The sequence below is a fragment of the Falco rusticolus genome, chromosome 15 (genome assembly GCF_015220075.1).
Source record: "Falco rusticolus isolate bFalRus1 chromosome 15, bFalRus1.pri, whole genome shotgun sequence".
In the NCBI taxonomy this organism is placed as follows: domain Eukaryota; kingdom Metazoa; phylum Chordata; class Aves; order Falconiformes; family Falconidae; genus Falco; species Falco rusticolus.
Window position 1 is genome coordinate 16,364,324 of NC_051201.1, and position 21,526 is coordinate 16,385,849.

The following is a 21,526-nucleotide window of genomic DNA, read 5'->3' on the forward strand; positions in this document are numbered from 1 at the left end:
AGTGGCAGTGAAAAACTAGTAATTCTGCATATTGTGTTATGGTACTATTGTTTAGATGTGAACCATTCAGAAAAAGAGACCATGTGTTTTTGCTGCTGCAGAAGCAGGGCTGACTGTTTCTCCTCTTCCACCTAAGCCCCTGGAAAAAAACAAGCAGGAGAACACACCTGTTTGTCTAAAACCCTTAAAACTCTTTACATTTTAATTGTTATTTGAGAGATGCCTGTGATTGTGTAGTGGATTAGATTCTCCCTGCCCCGTCCCCTGATATTTTATTTCTTATTGTTACTTGTTTTGCGTGAAATCTGCAGTTCACTGGTAAGGAACTTTATACAGACTTTTATACAATAACTGCAATAGTGGATTTTTAAGGGGTTTGTGTATGGGGGCGGGGGGGAGAAATTTAACATCATTGTTACATTTTCATTTGTTTTGATTTGATATCCATCCTGATGGAGGGCAGAGCACCACCGAGAGAGGTGCTGCCAGGTGTGGCTTCCTACTGCTTTCTAATTCTGTGATCACAGAATACCCGATTCTGCAGTCCTTGCACAGACAAGTCTCCCACTGATTTCAATGGGAAATTTGCCTGCATCAGGGATAAAAGAGCAGGCCCCAAGTTGTGTACAATGATGCAATCTGATCCTCCTGCTGTGGAAATTGATGTAATCGCATTCTCGCCCTCCCCCCTTTTCTCAACCCTTCTTCCTACCAACCCCTGGTGACTCCTGGGGGGCTTCTCACCAAACGGAAAGGAGGATGCAGCTGTGTGCTGAAGCAGCAGGGGAGGTGAGGAGACCTGCTAGAAAAATCTGTGAAGGGTTGCATCCTAGATGTAACCCTAGAAAACAGCTAAGAACACGGACCTGCCTGCCCTGAAAAATGCAGTCACCTGCTTTTGCTACATGAGCAAATGTTTCTTCTCTAGAATTGTGACATTCACGCATGTCCCCCTGCATATGTTGTAAGGCTGAATTCAAGTGCCCTGTGGTTTGAGCAATGTCATCGCTGCCCGCATTCATTCTGTGCAGAGGGACAGGGTTCGCTTTTTTTAGGGCTGCCTGTATTGTTATTGTTGACAGTCTCCGCTTTTCAGCGGTGCTTTTGTGCCCTGGCACGGTGCAGGTTGCTTGGGAATATCGAACGTCGAGAATGCTGCACTTTGTTGCTGGGCGAGCCAGGCGACCTCTCTGATGCTTCCCTCTGCTTTGCCATTTGTATGGGGTTTGGTTTTCTTTTTTTCCTTTGGGAATTCTAGGCTCAGCTGAATTTGTTCTGTGTTTTGCGGAAGAAAGAGCTTGTTAAAGAATTCCCTGATGACTTTGAAGTGAACTATTTATTTTCTCTCAAGGCTTATTCAGTGTAGCCATTTGCCCCCTCTCCTCTGTTTTTTCACCCCAGTGTTTCCTGAGCTACAAGCATTCTTGGAATATATTAGTTGTAATGAGTTATGTGGGCATCAAAAGTTTTCTTTGAAACTATATGGCATCAACATCTGTTAGCTCTTAGAGAACAGAGACGCAGACAAAGGGGCTGAGGGGGGGAAGGAGGAAAAAGATATTAAATTCTGGAGTATGAAGTCTCCGTCTCAAAGACTCAGGGGGAGGGGAAGGGGAAATCTGCTAAACTCCGCAGCTTTGATGTGGTCCTCTGGCCCTCTGATTCCTTTTATGGGAATGTGCGTGGCAGACAGTCCCGCACGGCTCCCTGCCTGCCCTGCCCGCCCTGCCTGCCCTCCCTGCCCACCTGCCTGCCCTGCCCTGCCTGCCCTCCCTGCCTGCCCTCCCTGCCCACCTGCCTGCCTGCCCTGCCCTGCCCTGCCTGCCCTCCCTGCCTGCCCTCCCTGCCTGCCCTGCCCTGCCTGCTTGCCCTGCCTGCCCGCCCTCCCTGCCTGCCTGCCCTCCCTGCCTGCCTGCCCTCCCTGCCTGCCTGCCCTCCCTGCCCGCCTGCCTGCCTATCCGCCTGCCCTGCCCTCCCAGCCTGCCTGCCCTGCCTGCCCGCCTGCCCTGCCCTCCCAGCCTGCCCTGCCCTGCCCTCCCAGCCTGCCCTGCCCTGCCTGCCCTGCCCTGCCTGCCCTGCCCTGCCTGCCCTGCCCTGCCTGCCCTCCCTGCCCTCCCTGCCCTGCCCTGCCTGCCCTCCCTGCCCTGCCCTGCCTGCCCACCTGCCTGCCCTGCCCTCCCTGCCCTGCCCTCCCTGCCCTGCCCTGCCTGCCCACCTGCCTGCCCTGCCCTGCCTGCCCTGCCCTGCCTGCCCTGCCCTGCCTGCCCTGCCTGCCCACCTGCCTGCCCTCCCTGCCTGCTTACCCTGCCCACCCGCCCGCCCTGCCCACCCTCACTGCCTGCCCGCCTGCCCTCCCTGCCCACCCTCACTGCCTGCCTCCCTGCCCGCCTGCCCTGCCCACCTGCCCTCCCTGCCCCTGCCCTCTCTGCCTCCCTGCCTGCCCTGCCTGCCCCAGCACTCCCTCCCAGCAGCCTGCCCAGCCTGCAGCCTAAATCCTGCTACAGCCCTTGTTGCTACAGTAACATTTTCAAGGAGAATGCGGTGTGCTCAGTTCTCAGCTATTGAGATGGAGAATCGAAATTCCTAGTAACAGACGTAACTCTTAAGTAAAAAATAAAATAACATAAATGTTTAGAAGTGAAGTTTTTATTTGGTTGTAATCCTCCTGACCCTGTGGATCAACATGCAACTGTTCATCTAAATCAGGTTTTTAAATGGTGTGTGTCTGTGGTTTTTTATTGCCTGTAATTAAAAAACATGTGTCTGTTTCTATGAACGCAGCATCAATCTGCATTCAGGCATGGTCACTGATGCTGTACTACTTACAGGAATGTGTGGGGTCGGTTTCTGCTTTTTCTTTTATCTTTTCCTGTAGAGCCTCAGTGTTTGTCCTACGTGCCAGGGAGCAGAGGGGAAGAGTAAAAGAAACCTCTATGTCTGTCTTTTCCTCTTATGGGCTCCATTTTTAGTCGTAATGCTGGTGGCATTGTGCTTCAGTGTGACTTCCTGGCCCATTAAAACCCTGACCAGTTATAAAATGATTAGTTGACATACCTGGGCTTTGGGGACAAAGAGGTGGTTTAAAAAGGAATGTGAACCATCTGTTTTGCCAGCACCTCCTGTTGACAGATTTATGGATCAACATTAGCATATGTGTCCAGGGTCACACACCTGTGCTTCCTAACAAGGTAATATTATTTAGCAGGGTATGTTTTCATCCTGAGGATTCAGAGCTTTTTGCAAAGGTGGGCATCAAGCATTCCGTTTTACAGTTGAAAAATGAAGGCACAGAGAGATTTAAGTGACTTACCCTACACCACACAGTGAGTCTGTGGTGGAGCAGTTATTGAATCCAGGTTTCCTCCAGCTGCATAAATATACGTCATCCATTAGCAGGAAAAGACTTAGAGCTATAAACATAATAGAGGAGCATTGATTATCATTCTAGGGGAGCTTTAAGCCCTTGTGCTCTATGAAGACATAAGCCATGTAGGAGGACACAGGCTGTTACCACAAGAAAGGTTCAGAATGCAGTATGTTAAAGCTTTACTGATCACTGAAGTCAGTGGAAAGAGCACCCATGATTTGAGTGATCACATCTTAAATGAGCAAGTTATTCTGTAATCAAACTCTGTAGCCGTTTTCTAGACACTCGTTCCCCAGCGCACGCCTGGGTAAAATCACCTCAGTGCTCTTAAGTCTGTTTGTTAAAGAGTTTCTTGGTAACCCAATCTATCGTGAAAAGAAGTTGAACAGAAAATCAGATTTACTATATAGCTACACCCGTCTATCTGCTGTGGTGAAGAAGCCCAAAATAAAGAGTTTGGAGGAGTTATTGAGCTTCTCCAGGCTGGAAGGTAGACGAAGATTTGTCCTTTTTTTATTTGTGTCCATAGACTTGTCTGTCAATATAAGCTATGTTGAGGATAAGATCTTGGGGGACATGGGACAATTGATTTTCCAATCAGCGAAGAGATTAGAGGAAAGGTAGAAGAACAAAATAAGGTAAATAGCTGTATCTGTAGAGTAAGTTCATTTATCCTTCTGAAGTAGCTTCAAAGTAAATTTAAATATAGCAAACCCCAGTCATTTCTTTTTTCACTCCTATTTAATCTCAAAGACTGATGATCTTTCTTAGCTGGAAATGGTTGGACCCTTCAGCTGGAAAGTAACTGCTGAATCCATACGTCTATTGATAGAGTTGCTTTCAATTATATCATCTCTTATCTGGGAGAAGTCCTTGAAAAACTGTCTCACCCTATCACACTAAAAAGTAGAAGCCATAATAGTTCCAAAATTCCAATAATAGTGTTAATGGAAGATGTCACTTTGCAACACCTAGCAAGGGTTTCTACAGATTGATGGAATCCAGGGTGAAAACATCACAGAAACAGGAACGTTCTGCCTTGAAACTGAAATGGCCTAAATAAAACTGTCCCCTAAATGGGTCTTCTGACTGTCTACAGGTCATTTGATAATTTTATCTGTTAATGCTTTTTTGGTAGCTACAAGTAATATTAAGCAAGTCCGCAGTATTTTTAAGCTATTATTGCTGGGGTTTTCTTTTTTCCTCTCTAGATATTTTTTTTTTTTTGTATGCAGGATATAAATATATATTTATGAGCATGCTTATCTTCCACAGCACACAACATCTTATGATTCAAGTTAAATGTGCATTCCACAAAAGCTATCAATATGCTCATTGCAGTGATTGACCACTGAAAGAGGATGCTTGTTTACCCACTACAGTAGCGATGAAAAAGCTACCTGCAAAGAGCATGTTTCAGTGTTGCCACTACCTGATTTTCATGGGCTGGGGAAAAGAAATATATCAGAAGAATAAAGAAAGGATTTGTGTTTTATCCTGCTGGAAAGCCAGATCCGTGTGTTGGATTGGGACAAAACAAATTCACCTGCATGTTGCAAGCAACCTGGAGCAAAAAGTACATTTCCTTTCACACTTACTCAGACGTCCGTCATGAAGGCTTTTGTGTAAGTGTTCATCTGCTTTGCGCTTCACTTCCTCAACAGCCTCATGTTCGTGTCCCTGTGGATGGGATATCCTTACAACCATATCATGCAACTAACTGTCCCTTGTACCCATCTGAGGGTCTGTAAGAGGGATGTAAAGATACTGGGGATATTTGTTGCCTCATAAGCCTCTAATAGTCCACAGTCTTCTGTGACTGGAGATTAAGAGGTGGGTTTTTTTTGAGGGGGGTTATCCTGTCTTTATCTTCACAGTATTTTACCAGCAGCTGGAATTGCTCTACAGTCTCCTTCTGTAAGATGAGACTGCAGGGGCTCCAATTCTGTCAGACTGGTGGAAAGAGATGCGGTGATCTCAAACACCATTACCATGTTATTATGGCTGGGAATTACTGATCCTAGAGCAGAGACAGCCAAGCCGAATGCATTTGTGAGCTTCACCATCATAGTTTTTGAGCTGGTATATTTGTGCGAACTTTGTGTTACGGTACCAAAGGATGAATTTCAGTATCTGTTGTGCTACACACACTGTGTTCTGCTATCTCTGTTAGGAGTGCTGTAACTTTGGACATAGAAGCCATCATGGCAGATAAAAGCACTAATATCCTAAACCACAGCAGCTAAACCTATCCAAGATCATCTATCAGACATCTTAGAGGAGAAATATGTTTCCTTAACAACTCTACCTGCTGTGATTATATTATGAAGAAATTTTATCTGAGAGAAGCTTCTGTGCGTGGTGGAGGAAGAAAAACCCATCTGTAATGGATCACAGAGCACCAGGTTCTTGTTTCAGAGAAAGAAACATTATAGAAGTTGAGCTTGCTGCTTCTGCTTAACAAACTGCATTATTGCAGTTGCAATGTATATTTTAATGTTGGTATAAAAGTTAAAGTCACCTTGACTTCTTCTTCCAGTATGAGCTGCTTTACACTTCCTTTACAGAAAGTTGAATTGTGGTGAGTTATGTTTATTATTAAATTATCTGGAATGGCAAACACAAAAAGAATGAAAAAAGTAAAACCTTATGGTTGCCAAAGGAAAGGTAAAATATGCTGCAGGAGAAATAATATTAGGCTTAAACCAAGGCATAGGTGTGTATTGCTCTATAGTGTTTTTCTATATGGTATATGCTTTAATTCTTAATTGTATTTGCCTGTTTTCAATTTTTGTTATAGTGAGGCTTGGAATATATATTTTATTTGTGTAAGGCTGTAGGTATATAGATTACTTATGAACAGGGAAGGAAAGGAAGCTCTCGTCCTAAAAAGGACACTGTAATACAGAAGCATATATTTTATTTGAAAAGGCTTTACGAGTGGGATCTTCAAGCATTTTTGAATGAGAATATTAATATGAAGGCTTCACTTCCAAATGCGGAGAGAGCCAAATGCATGCCCAAAACGCATTCCTATCTTTTGCCTGTTAGTCATGATCACACAAAATTGTGTGCACAAATGTCCATTCCTGTGATATTTGACTGTGTGGATTTGTATGCATGGAAGCTGCTTACTAGCAAAATTTCATCTCCCAGGTGTGTAATTTTCTTTTTTAAATTCATTTATTTATTTATTTAATTGGAGTTTTAAGCCTGGCTGTAAAGCTGTATTTGTAAAGAATGATGATCACCTTAGATGACTGAATATCTGTTTTCACCTGCATTATCCTAAAATGAACGATACTGGTTTTTGAGGTGTGAATAGGTTTCCTAGCAGTGAAGACTAGGCTTGAGTTGATCATAGTTACACAAGGCTATGTTTGTAGTCCATGGGAAATTTCAGGTACCCCAAGGGGTACTAGGTTCCTCCCATCAATTGTTTTTCGAAAAAGTCTTTTACCTCTTTATCTTCAGGTCTGGACAAGATTAAAAATAAAGTAAAACAATAATAATGACTGCTTTGGGGTTTGGATGGGTTTCCTGAAGCATCTTCTAGAGACTAGTTTTCAAAATCTGCCAAGTGCTTGCTATATGAAAATCAGACTCATTTTGGCAACTTGTTTCCTGCAAGTGAGACTGAAGCATTCAGAATAGCCACTTAGCAGTCGACAGAGCCCTCAGTTGTTTGGGTGAAAGGTCAAAGGGCATCCTCATCCTCTTGAACCTCTGTTTCTTGGGATTGCTTTTTGTCTATGTCAAGAATGGAAGCTTGTGCATAGGTGACACAGTGTTCTTGTTGGCAGCTACTTTAAAACCATTATAAAATCTACTCTACAAGACGTTAGAGTTACCACATATCTTGCCCCTTGCAGTCCTGTTGTGAAATGCGTTTCTTCAACTTTGCTCTTTCCAAAAATACTGGAACTTTATTGCATCAATCTGAGAACAAAGAGAGAAAAAAATGCAAGTCTCAGTCCAATGGTTAAAAATAGGGAGGAAAGTGTTCTTGGTTGAATTTGTCATTTTGCATTTGTCATACTTGGAGAAAGTGGTGGATATGATACCTTGATAAGAACTTCACTAAAACAGGAAATGTGTGCATATTTTCTGCCAAAAAATGTGGAAAATTGGGTATCTTAAGGCTAAATCAAAGGATTTTAATGAGGTGCTTGAAGGAGGGGTAAAGCAACTTGTTTCTACTTGTGGAGAACACCTTTTAGAAAAATGTTAATTAACACAGCATTGACTGTGGTGTAATACAGCGAGTAGGAGGGTCCAAACTTTAAAAATGTACTTGTTATCATGATAAGCTACCTAAATCAAACCTTCTCCTTTTACAGAACTAATACATTTATGGATGTAGCCATCTCTACTTACACCAAAAGCAGAACTATTTAACACCATGCTAGTCCAAATGTGAGTTGCCAGAATACACACTCTGTTTGCATTCTGTAGCTTTGGCTCTTACATGCTGGGTGTCTTGGAAGTGGCACAGAAAGGCAGAACCAGGTCAGGGAGAGTTATACTGATGACCAAGATTAAAGGATTCGGTGGGCATAGGGGCTAGGAGGTAGGGCTCAGGAGCGTGAATGCAAAAACAACTGTGTAGATCCTGGAAGGTGAAGACAAGGAGCTTAACCTCAATCTAGGAGCAGAAAGGAAGCCAGCAGAGACATGAGAGGAATAAAGCAACGTAGGCAGAACGATGGGTGAGGATTTGGATGTCAGTGTTTTCAGATAGCTGGTGAAAACTAAGTCAGTAGCTGGAAGCCCCAGAGTGAGTGCCTGGCCTTTAGTCTCTAGAGACTTGTATTAGTAAGAAAACTGCACAGGGTGGTTAGGGCTGACGGGGTTAAAAAAATAAAATTCCCAGTGAGTTGGAATTCATTGGAGTCTGATTGCACAGCAAAGGTGGGAAGCGAGTGACGATTGCCTGACTTGTAACCAGCTGAATAGAAGCCCTGGGGTGTGGGAGATTTTAGAGATTGTTTTTCTTCCTTGTGTATGTATATACTCAGCAGCATTGCTGAGGGAGTTGCAGTAATTAACTCTTCTCTCCACCCCCACCCTCTTAAATCTGAGCTGGGTACAGCAGCACCTATCAGAACGGGATATATGGGACACAGGGTCCTTTCTACCCAGGCCAGGCCACCAGCTGTTCAGAGTTTTGAAGTAGATGTTTGAGCCTGAATCTTAGTCATTTGTGTGATTTGTGTTGGTAACTAATGGAGGCCAATTTATTTCTCTGGGAGACTCCCAGTGAGGTAGAGACGCTTACAGTAGATGGGTTCCTGTTTAGCCACCTATAGAAATAGCATGCTGGAATAATCCTTCTCCGTAAATGTTTCTTTGCTTTATTCTTTCAAGTGCTCGCTGACCTCGTTTATATAGTATTTCACAGGGTACATCTGGTTTTGGTTGTTTCATGACTCAGTGTTCCAGTCTGAAACTGCAGTGTTGTGATTTAAAACATCGTGTCAGGACAGTGATATACAACTACCTATGACCTAAATGTTGTTGCTTTTGCTCTCGGACACGGCTCCTGCCACAGGCCGGGCTCCCGCAGCTGCGCGGGGAGGCCCACGCCGCAGAGCCCGGCTGAACGGCATTGCCGCTGCTGGTTATTTCATCCCCTGGGGCCTGCACTTCCTTTGTGCTCGAACACGCTTCTCCCCAGTGTCAGATATTCCTACCTGGCTCTATGGTGTTTGCTTCTCACTAGAATTTCTTGAGCTGTAAGCTGTGTCTTACACATTGGCCCTTTTCTTGCGCTCTCATCCATTGGCTGAACTTGGGTCGCTGGGGGTAGATGCACTATTTTATTCACGTTAAGGCAATTTGTACAGGTTACTGTGAGAATACTCCATTATATGGTATGAGCTGCAGTAAGAATTGTTTTCTCTGATGCTTGCTCCGCTCTTGTACTTTTCTTTGAGTGTGAGTTTGCATACACTGTCCAGAACCCTTTTCTCAAACAGGTGCATTTTGGTATTTAGCCAGGTTGTGATGTCTGTCTCAGTGGTACTAAAAATATTCAGGTAACTCTCTGCAGGATTTTTGACAGAGTTAATGATAATAAGATGAATGATGGAGTTCGTTTTTTCCTTCCCCGCTCCCCCCCCCCCCCCAAAAAAAATAAATCTTAGAGTTGCCCATGCTGTTCACAGATACATATCTGTCTATCAAAGATAATACATGTCATAATCTTAGACATACAGAGGAACACATTGGAATGAGAGCTGTGGAATTCTGCTTATATGTGCCACTAAAATGTTCAAATGATACTCTCATCAGTTCCAGGATGGATTGTCAGTTTCTGTGCTATTCAACAGTTACATTAGGGTTCAACATCATAAAAACACTTTTGAAGAATTTGGTAATTTATAATAATTTGGTTTAAGGCAGAAACACTTACTGGAAATTTGCTTGCATTAAGTTACTACTTTAACTTAAATAACTAGGAGCTAGAGAAGGAGTGAAACTAGACTAGAATATAAAACATATTTACTTAAGACCCATGTAATGATTAAAAGTGAGAAAATAAGGACGCTAGCTTAATGAATATTAATGCTTCACTCTGCTGTTTTACACTTGTCTTCCACTTTTCTGTTGAGTTACTTGATAATGCATTTTACGTCAAGAAATGTTATGTTCATTTTTAAGTGACGTCTTTTGAAAAATCATAAAAATTAATGACTTGTGGGTTTTGTAGAGGATGAGATTAATGACATCATTTTAACAGGCAACATTTGATACCCAGATGCACTGCTTGCTTTGCTAAAATTTTAAGAGATGAAGGCTACCAGCTAGATAGTACTCTTCTCAGAGTTACATCACAAGTAAGATCGTACCTACTCATTGCATATTTGCTGGTCAGGTTAACAGAAAATACACTTTTTTTCCAAGAAAGCAGTAGGAAACAGGAATTCTGAGATTAGTTTAAAAACAAACACACGCACACCCTCCAAACCAGTTATTAAATATTTACCATTGTGGGAGAGAGCACAGTCACTTCTATGTATCTCATTATCCACAAGAGCAGTCAGAGGTGTACTCACAGAGCTTCATGGAAAATGATGATATGGAGGAATGTGATCAAACAAAAGTATACTAACTTTTACAAGGCCCTGGAAAGACCATTTTCTTGCAGAAATATGATAAGTTATGCCAATATTTAATGGCTTCTTTTCCTTCACTGTCCATTTCTTCCATAATTTTTAAGGTAATGATTGATATTAATCAGCACATACTCAAAAAAAGAGAACTTTTTTTTACTGGAACAAAACCTCAAGGAAACAATGCAGGTTTTGTGATTTGCTTCTTGGAAAGCTAAATCTGGAATGACAGCTTTTATAGCAACATTGTGCTGTGCAGAATCCTAGCATTCTGGCCAGGTTGCCAGCATTTCTCAGAGCCATTTGGTCCATGAATTCTGACTTTATTTCAGGGTATATGTTCATGGACAGAACAATATTTTCGGGGTCTCTGGGGTAGCTATCCAGTAGTGTTTGTAAAATCTAATTTTTAAAATGCTGTTGCAGAAATTGATACTGAAGAGTTCCTAAGGTATGCTTTTGTGGCTTAGTTACTTTTTGATAACTAATCTCAAAGAATAACATCTGGGCATGTGGAAGGCGGAAAGAACCTCTGTCAGCTTTTTCAAGAAGAGGTGAACCGCTTTTATCATGATAAAATTGCTTAACAATAAAGCTAATGAATACAACCAGACATTAATTTTCACAGGTTATTCCCTTATTCTTATCTTGTACAAAAAGCTCTGTGCTGACAATTTCCAGTTCCCAGACTGAAGCTGAGAGTGCAGGCTCTGTGTTCCTGCTATGTTTTTGCAGGTGAAGTTGAAGTGGCCATGAGTGCAGCATGCCACCTTTTTAGGACCATATCCTTCCTTATTATCGTAATTATTTTTCAGTTGCAGAGAGTGTTTGTGGAGAAGCTGGGGAGCCAGAGAATATAATGTAAAGTCAGCGACATTATGGTGATGCTAGAGCCTTCAGAATAAATGGGAGATGGCAAAACATGAGGATAGCTGTCATTGCTTATGGTTTAGCCGGGGTGGGGGGCCGGAGCTGGAAGAGTCTGCTAATAAGAGAGTAAGAATGCTCTTCAGGGTCTTTGTAAGTGGGATTAGCTTCAAATCCCACACTGATGCCCTTTATTACTACTTCAGCACCATTAAAGAAATGTTTTTTTGGGTCTGAGATAAGATCATCTGCATATCTATAGCATCTGCTTCTGTGTTGCTCTAGACATAGTGGGACTGACAAAATTTCATTAATTTTGGGACTGAAGGATCAGGCAGCTCTTCAGATTGTCGTATCTGCTTTTCTTGGGTGACCTCTGGCATATGAAAGTTTTCTGTTTGTTGGTGGAACCAAGTGTTAACATTCCTCTGTAGGTACTGAAGGGCTTATTTCTGCTTTATCGTTTCCATTTGGAGTATTTTTATCTTGCTTGATTGACAGAATGTTGAAATGCTGAATATTAATCTACTTTGTCAAAGGCTTTGAATATGAACTTCTTTTTTTCTTCCCCCTGTACAATCTATTCATCTCCATTAAATTTTTGTCTGAAAGTATGTCCAGAACATTGTAAAATAGCACCAAATGCAGTGACTACCACTAATAAAGTTAATGACTTCTTTCCTGGAAAACAACTTCTGTGCTCTTGTTAGTATTTTAAATTAATCCTGGTGATAATAAATACATATTCTTAACACCTCAGCACTTTGTATATAGTATATTTGTCATTAATTTCTAATTTTTTTTTTTAAACAGGATTTATCTGGGGAAGGCTACAGAGACACTATTGGTGATGAACACTTTCATCTAGAAGGTATTTAAAGAACAAAATTTCTTGGTTAATATTAAGGGATTTTGGAGTATGTCAGTGAACAGCTCAGTGTGAGAATGCATATATGAGAGTGCAGTTCTTGATAACACTCATGTACAGTTTGCCTGGCAAAACTGTTAAGATGGGAATAGGGTATTATTTCTGTATCTCCCACCACTGTTCTTGTATCAAAAGAAGTCACCCAGTTGTGTCATAGGCACCAAGTGTTTTAATTCAGGGTCTCACAATTTTTTCCTAGGTACCTATTTTGGCATTGGTAGTGGTAGTGAGTATCACTGGCCCCAGCAGAGGTGGTAAATGCATTCACTGAAGATGTTAGCATTGGGGTTTATGGTATGCTGCACACCTTTCTGTTACACAAACCAGACACAGAAACTCCTGCATTAATTTCTGATAAAGACCAGAGACTCTTATTCAATACATTTCTCCTGAATATGAATGGAATAATTATTGCCTCAGACAGTGTATTTCCAAGGCTCATCTCTTCCTCTATGATCAGGCTTCTCCTTGCAGTGGAGATGGAATCACTGTAGTGGGAAGGGCCTTTGGGGGTCTTAAGTATGGACACTGTATCCTGCGTGCCAGAGAATACATCTGAGGTACCTTGAATTTCAGTTGGGCAAGTGGGGGTTGATGAATGGAAGAGATTAATCTGAGGACATTGTTGCTCATTCTTTTAAAAAAACAAGGAAATAAGACATAGAAACTGTCTGGGATATATATATATATGTATATATGTATATGTATATAAAAAAAAAAGTGGTTGCATGTGCTGTGTGCTAGGTTTATATTATAGGATAGTGGAAACAATGTGCCCAACTTATTTAGAATGATTAATCATGTCAAGTTTAACTTGGAAATTTTCTGTCTTTTTATCATCCAGTCATTTGTTTTTGGTGGTAGGAATTTCTGTCTACACAGAACTTGAAAGATTCTCTGTGTTAAGAATGTCTGTCTTGCAGTTCCCTACGTGTGAAATGTGTTAATATACTGTGTTTCTTGGATCCCATATTTCTATCATGCCGGTAGTGTACAAAGGATGTTCCCTTGTATGTACCTGTAACATAGGAGCTAAATTTCAGCTGGTGCTTGTAGGGTACTTTTACTTGTCAGTGTTTGTTAAAAGTGTTTCAGCATTTAACTTCACCACAGTTTTCCTTTCTGCTCACAGTAGGACATAACTCTAATAAAGGGTGGGTTTTTTATTTTCAGAAGTATAGGAGAATCCACTTAACACAGGATATGAGATGTCAGCAAGGTGAATAATTTCATTTTTCTGTGTCGCATTCTACATTTCCTTGCTACTAATTATTTCTTACTTTGTTGTATAGAATTGTCTTGCATAGCAAACATAATATCCAATATATAATATTTCCAAACTAGTCGGAAGCAAGATTGTTTTTATTAGAGTATAAAACCTTTTAAGCTACTTTAATTTCAGTCTTTCAGCAATTTTACATTATTACTTCTGATGCGTCTCTTTCTTATGAAGAAGCTGAGTATTGAGAAAAGATTTAGACACCAGGAGCAGGTCCTTTCTCTGTGTGCTGCCACTGGGGAAAAGCTGTTCTGTGGCGTCTTTCCAGCTGGGAGGCAGGTAACTGTTCCCACCCAGTGCTTAGGCAAATGCGTGCAGATTGCCAAGGCTTGGTCCTCATCCCTTCTGCTCTCAGGTCTCCAGGCTATGTTTTCCATGCTGGGGACAGCGTTAGCCACTTCATTCTGGAGTGGGATATTAAAAGTCTTATAATTAACAGATGATCCTGGAAGCATTTGTATTAAAGTAGGTTGCTTTCACACTTTTTGTTTTAGTGGCATAATATTTTTGCATGTTTGTGATAGTACTAGCATAAAATTGTGAATATATAGCAAATAAAGCGAAGCTGAAACATGATTTGAGACCTTTGTTAGGGCACAGCTTGAATTCTGTGTGGTACAAGATGGCCACTGTCATAGCTCTTTTCTGCATAGAAATATTTTGTATGAAAATGCAGTTAATATTCAGGAAAGATACTACTCTTTCCATCTAAAGTAGTTGTTCTGCCTTTATTTGGCTACTTCACAATCTTTACCTATGTACTGGTGTAACATAGATGCTGCATGTGTGGTAACGTTAACATTACTGGTAACTAGTTTCAGAGGCAGGGAGCTGTAATGCGCTGAAATGTGGTTGGTTGGGCTGAGCTCACAAAGGACAGGAATGGCAAAACAAAGACTTGAACCTCACTCTACCAAGTACCAGGCAAGTGTCTAGTCAATAAACTATATTCTGTCTTCATAAATGCATGGTGGGGATGGGAAAAAAAGAAAAAGAAACATTTCTCAGATTTGCAAAAAAGCACAGCAGGTGCCACAGTTCTTCTGGGTTAGGGGAGAGTTACAGCCTTCACACTCAGAGACTTTATTGGAGAATAAATCAGAGTTCTTTAGAAGACTCTCACTGAAAAGACAAAGTGGCAATAAGAGAAATAATTGAATTCCTTATTTTGTTTTACATAGCCAAGTTCATTGCCTTTTTTTTTTCCTCCCTCTCTTTCTTTTCCCCCCCTCTTAGCCGTCTGAGCAGTACAGATAAAAAGAACTCTCTTTGCTGGATTTAACTTCTGTGTTGTTATGTAAAGCTTGATCAAATCCTTTCGTCTTAACAGACTTAACTGGCCAACAGCAAAAGGCTCGGGATTCTGGGATTAAGATTGTATTTGGTAAGAGGACTGGTGCATTAGTGCTTTCTTTTGAACTATGGGAAGAACAAAGTAAACATCAAAAGCATTAAGCCATGAGAGCGGATTGTTGACTCAATGTTGCTGCATGACAAGAGGTTAGAACTCAATAGTGGCGACTCTGTTTACCGAGTGCTGTGCAGAAAGAAACAGTTTGACCAGTATTGTCTATTATGTCCAGCACCTGCCTTTGATTTTGCTTCGGGACAAGACACTAAACTGAAATTTTTTGGATATTATTTTACATGTTCCGTGATTTCCTTAGATAAGAGACACCAATGAAAACCTCAGTCTCTTCTTATATTACTCTGTTTCCCTTCTTCCTCTTTCAGTAATAACTCCACAATCGGGCATGTTGGATATGGGTTCTGTAGTGGATTCATTTGCAACTTCCATTCCAAGTTTAGTAGTGCTTTCCCACTGCATTTCAGAGACTTCTACTCATCAAACTTAAGAGTACTTGTGCAGTCTGCTGTGGCTGTGTACAAACTTCTTGTGCTTCAACTTTCTTGTCTAGCATCTGCGCAGGAAGCATGTGCTTCATCCCTCTTCACGTGTAATATAAAAGAGCTTGCTTGTGTTTGCTCTTCCTTGTCCCTAGATAGAATAGTAGGTCTGAATGACTGGAGGGGCTCTGGAAAAATTCACAAAAACTAGCACAGACATTGGGAGATACTTTTCATTTCATTTTGATGGAGAAGCTAAAATGGCTGGCAGGAATTGAATGTAGCACCAAACAGCAAGTCCATCCATTGTGGAGACATGCAGGTAACTCAGAAAGATATCTATTAGTGTATTCAGTGATGACATCCAAGTTCTCTCTGCTCTTCAAGGCGTAAGTAAGCTTTTTAAGGAATCATTCAGGAGCCCTGCTCCTGTTTTCCATAACTTTTTTCACCTCCTTTCCCCAGACCTTTTGGGAAATTTTCACAACTGAAGCCTGCAGACCAGGAGAGCTTTCATACCTTAACCACTCCATGTCTTTATGAAGTGAACTGTGTTTCCTCCATCGTATCACTTGAACATTTGGGTTTTTTTCAGAGCAGCCTGTTTTCTCCCTGCTTGTGACATCTGAACCAGAAGCAGGAAAGTCTCCCTCTGACACAGACTGATCGTGGAAAAAAAGGCAATTTCCTTCTTGTCTCAATACAAGCTTTTTAGAGCCCAGTGGGATATAGCTATCAGTCTACTTCAGCTGCCTTTTGGAGTTCAAGGTGAAGTCTTTAAGCTCAGGAGGCACCGAACCTATCACCCCTATTAGTTAGTTATGTGATAATGTGATTTCTCATGTCACTGTTCTGAAAAGTATGACTAGTTTTTCTACTAACCAGAAATCTTGCATCTCTGTGAGATCAATCTAGTCCTGTACCTGTCAGAGGAACTGCCTCTTATGCTGATAGGAATCTGTTCCCTGTTGCATTTGTCAAGCGAGGGTGATGTCTTGATTATTATTCTCTCAACAGAAGACTGGAGAAGATCCAAGCCTTCCTGGTGCCTTATCTGAACATGATATCCACAGTCCTGCTGAAAGTAGTGACAGAGCTTGACCTGAATCAACAAACCCTTTTTTTGATATGTTTCCCAAACCAGATGTATCCAAATCCCTAGATGTAAGATGTTGCCTTGTCTGGTACCAGAAAGGACAAAATTATTCAGGTCATCTTCTTGCCCATAAATACTAGAGAGCCCTCCAGCAGAGTTCAAAGCACATGTTGTTGCTGAAAAAAAATTCTGAGATCTGTAAAAGAGCTACTTGTAGCACTTTCCACGCACTTACACAGAATTTCTAAACCTGCAAGTAAGGCATGCTGTATTCAGCAAAGCAGAAAAGTAATTAATTATGTTCTTAATATTATTATATGTTTTTCAAGATGTTACTAGTATGTCCAGACAGTCCTTCATCTCTTCTTCCCCAGCATCCACGGAATCTGTGGTCAAGTGGGAGCTGAGGTGTGGTTAACTGAGTTCCACCATGCAGAGCTGTGTTGTCATTTTTGACTTTATTAAGAACTGACAAGCAAACAGGGAGCCAATAGTAAGGAATGAACTAGTGGTTTAAGGGTGCTGATCTTATGCCCAGTGCTGGTCATCCTGCTTCCCCTGCTGTACACATCCCAGACTTCCCAGTAAAGAGATCACACTGGCTTCCACATGGGTGCTGCTGACATACCCATGCTTCCACCTTGCTAGGGCTGCACAGTTGCAAGGGAGGGCATGGGGTGGAGTGTGCCTTCTCCACAGTGCCCTGCAGCAGGGCTGCGCTCATGCATTGCCAGAAAATTCCCTCTCCTCTGTCTCTCCATTTGGGAAAAATTCAGTGAAGGCTTTAGTTCCTGGAGTTGTTTCTACAAGTAGTAATTGAAAGAGTATCTGTTGGGTTGTCCACTCAGAGGAGGAGTGGCAAGGTATGGTGCTTGGGCCCGAATTGTTTAGAAAATTGTCAGCAAAGGAAAAATTGATCAAGCATTTTAACTAGTTTTAGCTAACCTATTTGCCTGTGAGACACTTTTTACCATACTTTGATCATCTCTTAGCTGTAATAAATTCATGTATTGTGCTAGACTGAGCTATGAATGGCTAATAAAAGGCAGTTATTTCAAACTGCATGCTCCTTTCTAGTTAATGCCTTCAGTTATGATGGTTATTTCATTTATTTTCTAAAGCTGAAATAATTTTCTATTATGTATATGAAATTCCAGTGTATTTATAGAAAAGACATAGATTGGATCTTGCTCACGGGCAAAGGTGCTTTATCTCAGCACCATTGTTATTACCTACCTAGTGCTACTGATGGAGGCTTGGTGCTTTGCAGAAAATTAAGGTGCCTTCTCTGTCATGTTCTTAAACCAGATACCTATTCATCGCTGACACTGCAGAGTGCCAGTAATTCTACCTTAAAAGTGCTGTTGTGGTCAGCTTTCTGGGACATTATATGGGAACTCTGCATTTTAATGACTTGTTGCTAATCCTATGCACTTACCATAGATTTGGTGTGCACGAATATATGCCACGTGATCACCTCAGCCTGGTGATCATTTTGCTCACTGGCTGTATTTTTTCAGCTGCCAAGAGGTTTCTGCTCTACCCTTTCCTACTACTCAATATGACATGAAACAACTCTGAAAAATACCTTCAGCTTCAGGGTGACCCACTGGCACCAGCCACCCATTATCTGACAAACAGCTAGTCCCTGCTGAGGCTGGAAGCTGATAAGCTGGTTACTGTGAATTGGAAGGAGTACCAGAGAACATGGGGTGGAGGGGGAAGAAAAGGAGCAGTGGAGAGTGCCAAGAGAAAACTGCTTAGTTTGGCAGTCAGAATAAAAGTCACCAAAGAACATGAGACTGGTAGGATTAGCAGAAGTTTTCCTGTGGTCGTGCACAGATCCAGGAAATTATAAGAAGCAGGTAGGCTGTTTGCCATGAGTGGGAGGAAAATCTTATGGCATAAGGCACTTTAAAAAAAATATTAAAAAAAATAAAAATTGTACAAGTGTTCCTTAACATTAGCTGTTCCAGTTGAGGGGGGTTGGTATTTGGATCAGAAGCTTTTACTTCTAGAGCTGCTGTTTCAAGTGCAGCCAGGTCAGTAGTGATGAAAGACTGTTGCCATCCAATGGTTGTCCATGGCCTGTGTGTAATGAGTTAGTGGTCTCCAGGTGTCTCCAAATGGACCTTTACAGTGTCTAACAGCTCCCACCCATGTTGGCAAGCAGAGCACAGAAAGGCAGTGAAAAGTGGGCTGCTATGTCACCTTGGAGGGCGAGCTTTCCTCCTCACACTGAGCCGCTGCTGTGCGGAAGCTGTGTGCTCTGCTACCAGTGCTGTGCTTGTTCCCTGCATGTTGGGTATCGCTCTCTTCAGCTGACAACCCACCAGCTCCTGCTGGTGCTGCCTAACGGTTTTTGATAGATGATGTGTTTTGTCTACGGTTTGAGAGTTTTGTTCTGAGTTATTAATCCTCTGCATTAGACTGGGAAGATCATACCTGCTGTAAGTAATAGCTTCACGTTGAGCTCTGTATTCAGATCATTCTGCACTGCTGGAAAGTTGTTATTCCTGAACACAAGCAGGTTGTGTGTTTGGTTCAGGGATAAGATAGCAAAGCTGAGAACAGAGCCTGGGATTTCCTGCATCCGTGTCTGTCCCTTACAATATGACAGAGAATAGGTTTTTAACTGTAGCACACAAGGAAACCGTCCAAACTTGCAAGTGGTCTCTCTTCTTCATGGTGGCTGAAGAAAGCCAAATGTTAATATTAATATAATTGTGTGTAACGTATAGAAAATATTTTAGTAAAAAACCAAAATAATGAAAAGGGAAGTGTACTAGCATCTCAAAAAAGCAGTTGATCCCCAGTGAACACCTTAAACATGGAAAGCTTCAAAATAATATATGCCTGCTTGGTATTTCTAATAATATTGGTTTTCAATACTCTTCCTTTCTACTTAAAACTGTCAACTTTTCTTTCTTTCACAGAGAAGCTAATGATCTTTCTGAATGTTCATTTAAAAAAGAATCCATTAACAATAAGAATATTCATTTACTCTCAGTTCTAGGGTAGTCGTATACTAGTTTGCTAGCAGGCAAAATTCACCTGTGGGTATAGCTGTTGAAAAACCTCTGTCTGCACATCTCTCAGGTTGCTTCTCGTAGCATGTGAGAGCCCACCATCAGGGTGCACGTGGGAAGCAGCAGAATCAAAGTGCAAAAAGGGTGTAGCTTAGGGACATCTCATCAAAGGCGTGAGAGCTCTTGTATTTGCCTTCCATATCCTGAAGGTGAGCAGAGCATCACGGCAGAGCTCAGGCAGCAGACTGTGGGCACGCAGCTGGTTGCTTGCATTGGTGAGTGAAGCTCAAGAGGAGCTGCCACGTAGCGCGACTGAGGTAGGTGTGAGAAATGGGTTCCAGTGATACAAGGCTCATGCTCTGTGCATGAGGTTTGAAAGGGCTGGGCCTCAGTAACCTGGACTCAGCAAACTGGTCTTAGTCATTGGTGTTTCCCTTGGGCTGTCAACATTGTGATTCAGAAGAGGAAGGAACTGGTGGCGTGTGTAGGCATATCTGGGTGAGCTGTTCATCTAGCTCAGGCTGGGTAACAATCGCACAGGAATGCAGGCTGGTGCACAGCTCTGCAGTAGCTGCCTCCTGTGAGGCTACGCCTGTCAAACCCTTACCTCCACCCAGGGCTGGCTGGGTTATAGCTAGCCGTGTCTATCTGCACGTCCTGCTCTCCTGCCTCTGCAGTGGTGGCTAATCTGGGAAGCAGGGACTTCCATCAGATACACCTTGGCAAACTGATGGACTTGGACATATCTGTGAAGGACAGCTGATGTAGTGTGTATGGTACAGAGATAAAGCTGCATTACTGTACATGTGCAGCAGGATAAATGTACTTGAACTTTGCCCCAGGACATCCACCACCAAGAACAAAGAATGAAATATGGGAACAAGTCAGGAGTTTGAAAACAATCTCTCTGGAAACATGATGAATACCAGTGGTTTCATTTATTCTACTTGAAGAACAAAGGTCCTTTTCTACTTTTAATTTCCCAGCAACGATTATTACCAGTTATTTTTCTTGTAGCTTTGACCACAGTTCATGGAGGTTTTATTAAACATGTTTTTGTAAAGTAAGTCAAAATGCCATTCTTCTCTGACTCTCTTGTGACTCTCTTTTTTCCCCTTTTTCGTTTTGCTTTCTTTCTTCCATTTTTTTTTTATTTTTTATTTTTTTTAAACTCATATGAAACTAGAGCATATTTCCAGGCAAAGATTTGGGGCCAGATAATACTCTCATGCTGGTGTTCATGGAATTATTTCAGTTTTGCAGTCCTGTAATTGAAAGAAGTTTTGGCCCTTGCTATTTCAGAGGACAATGTATTTGTTTCAAATCCCTCGCCTTTTCAGGAAACAATACATTCATTTTTAGAAACCTTGAATACTGCATTTAATAGGCAGTATGTCCTGCTGCAACTCTGAAATATTCCTAAAGTTGCCAGTTCTCTTGTGTTTGGCTTGACATTGACACAGCCAGGCAACTGAGTTTCAGAGTGCTCTCTGCTGGGTTTTTGGTAGCTTTCTGCAATAAGCTTTTGTTTAGAACCCGTGTGCATCCTCCTGTAGGGCCCTTCTCTCCTACCCACAGGGAGAAGACCCAGAGTGTCTCATGTGAGGATGTAGTTTATGACAGAGTTAAATAGTTCTTGCATTTCTGGGATTGAATTTAGAAGCCATCATTTCATATAGACAGCTAGATCGATGTAAAGCCAGGTAGATACCTGAACCTTCGGGCTGGATATTTTAGACACAACAACCTGTCATCCTGCTGAACCTTACAAATACACAAGCATGTACATGCAGACTTAGAGAGGCAATTTCAGTGAAAAGCATATTGCTTTTGCCAGTTGCTGTTCCAAATTCAAAGTGTGTATCAGTCAGGGTGCTTTTGTGTGCTTCAACTCCACTTCTGCTGCAGTAGCTACAGAAACCCAAAGTTTTACCTCACCAGGCAGAACAAGTGCCCTTTGTTACCTAGACAGATTACAGCTTTTTCTAAAGTCTGCT

At 41.9% G+C, this 21,526-nt stretch overlaps 1 protein-coding gene across 2 annotated transcripts in view; it reads left to right on the forward strand.

Annotated features, from left to right (window-relative positions):
• The window catches only part of NKD1 (NKD inhibitor of WNT signaling pathway 1), a 111,023-nt gene that overhangs the window by 57,993 nt on the left and 31,504 nt on the right, over positions 1-21,526 (forward strand). For both annotated transcript variants that reach the window (XM_037409404.1, XM_037409403.1), the window contains exon 4: positions 12,163-12,220. In XM_037409404.1, coding sequence (XP_037265301.1) covers positions 12,163-12,220 — 58 coding nt within the window. The remainder of the gene's footprint in view (positions 1-12,162; positions 12,221-21,526) is intronic.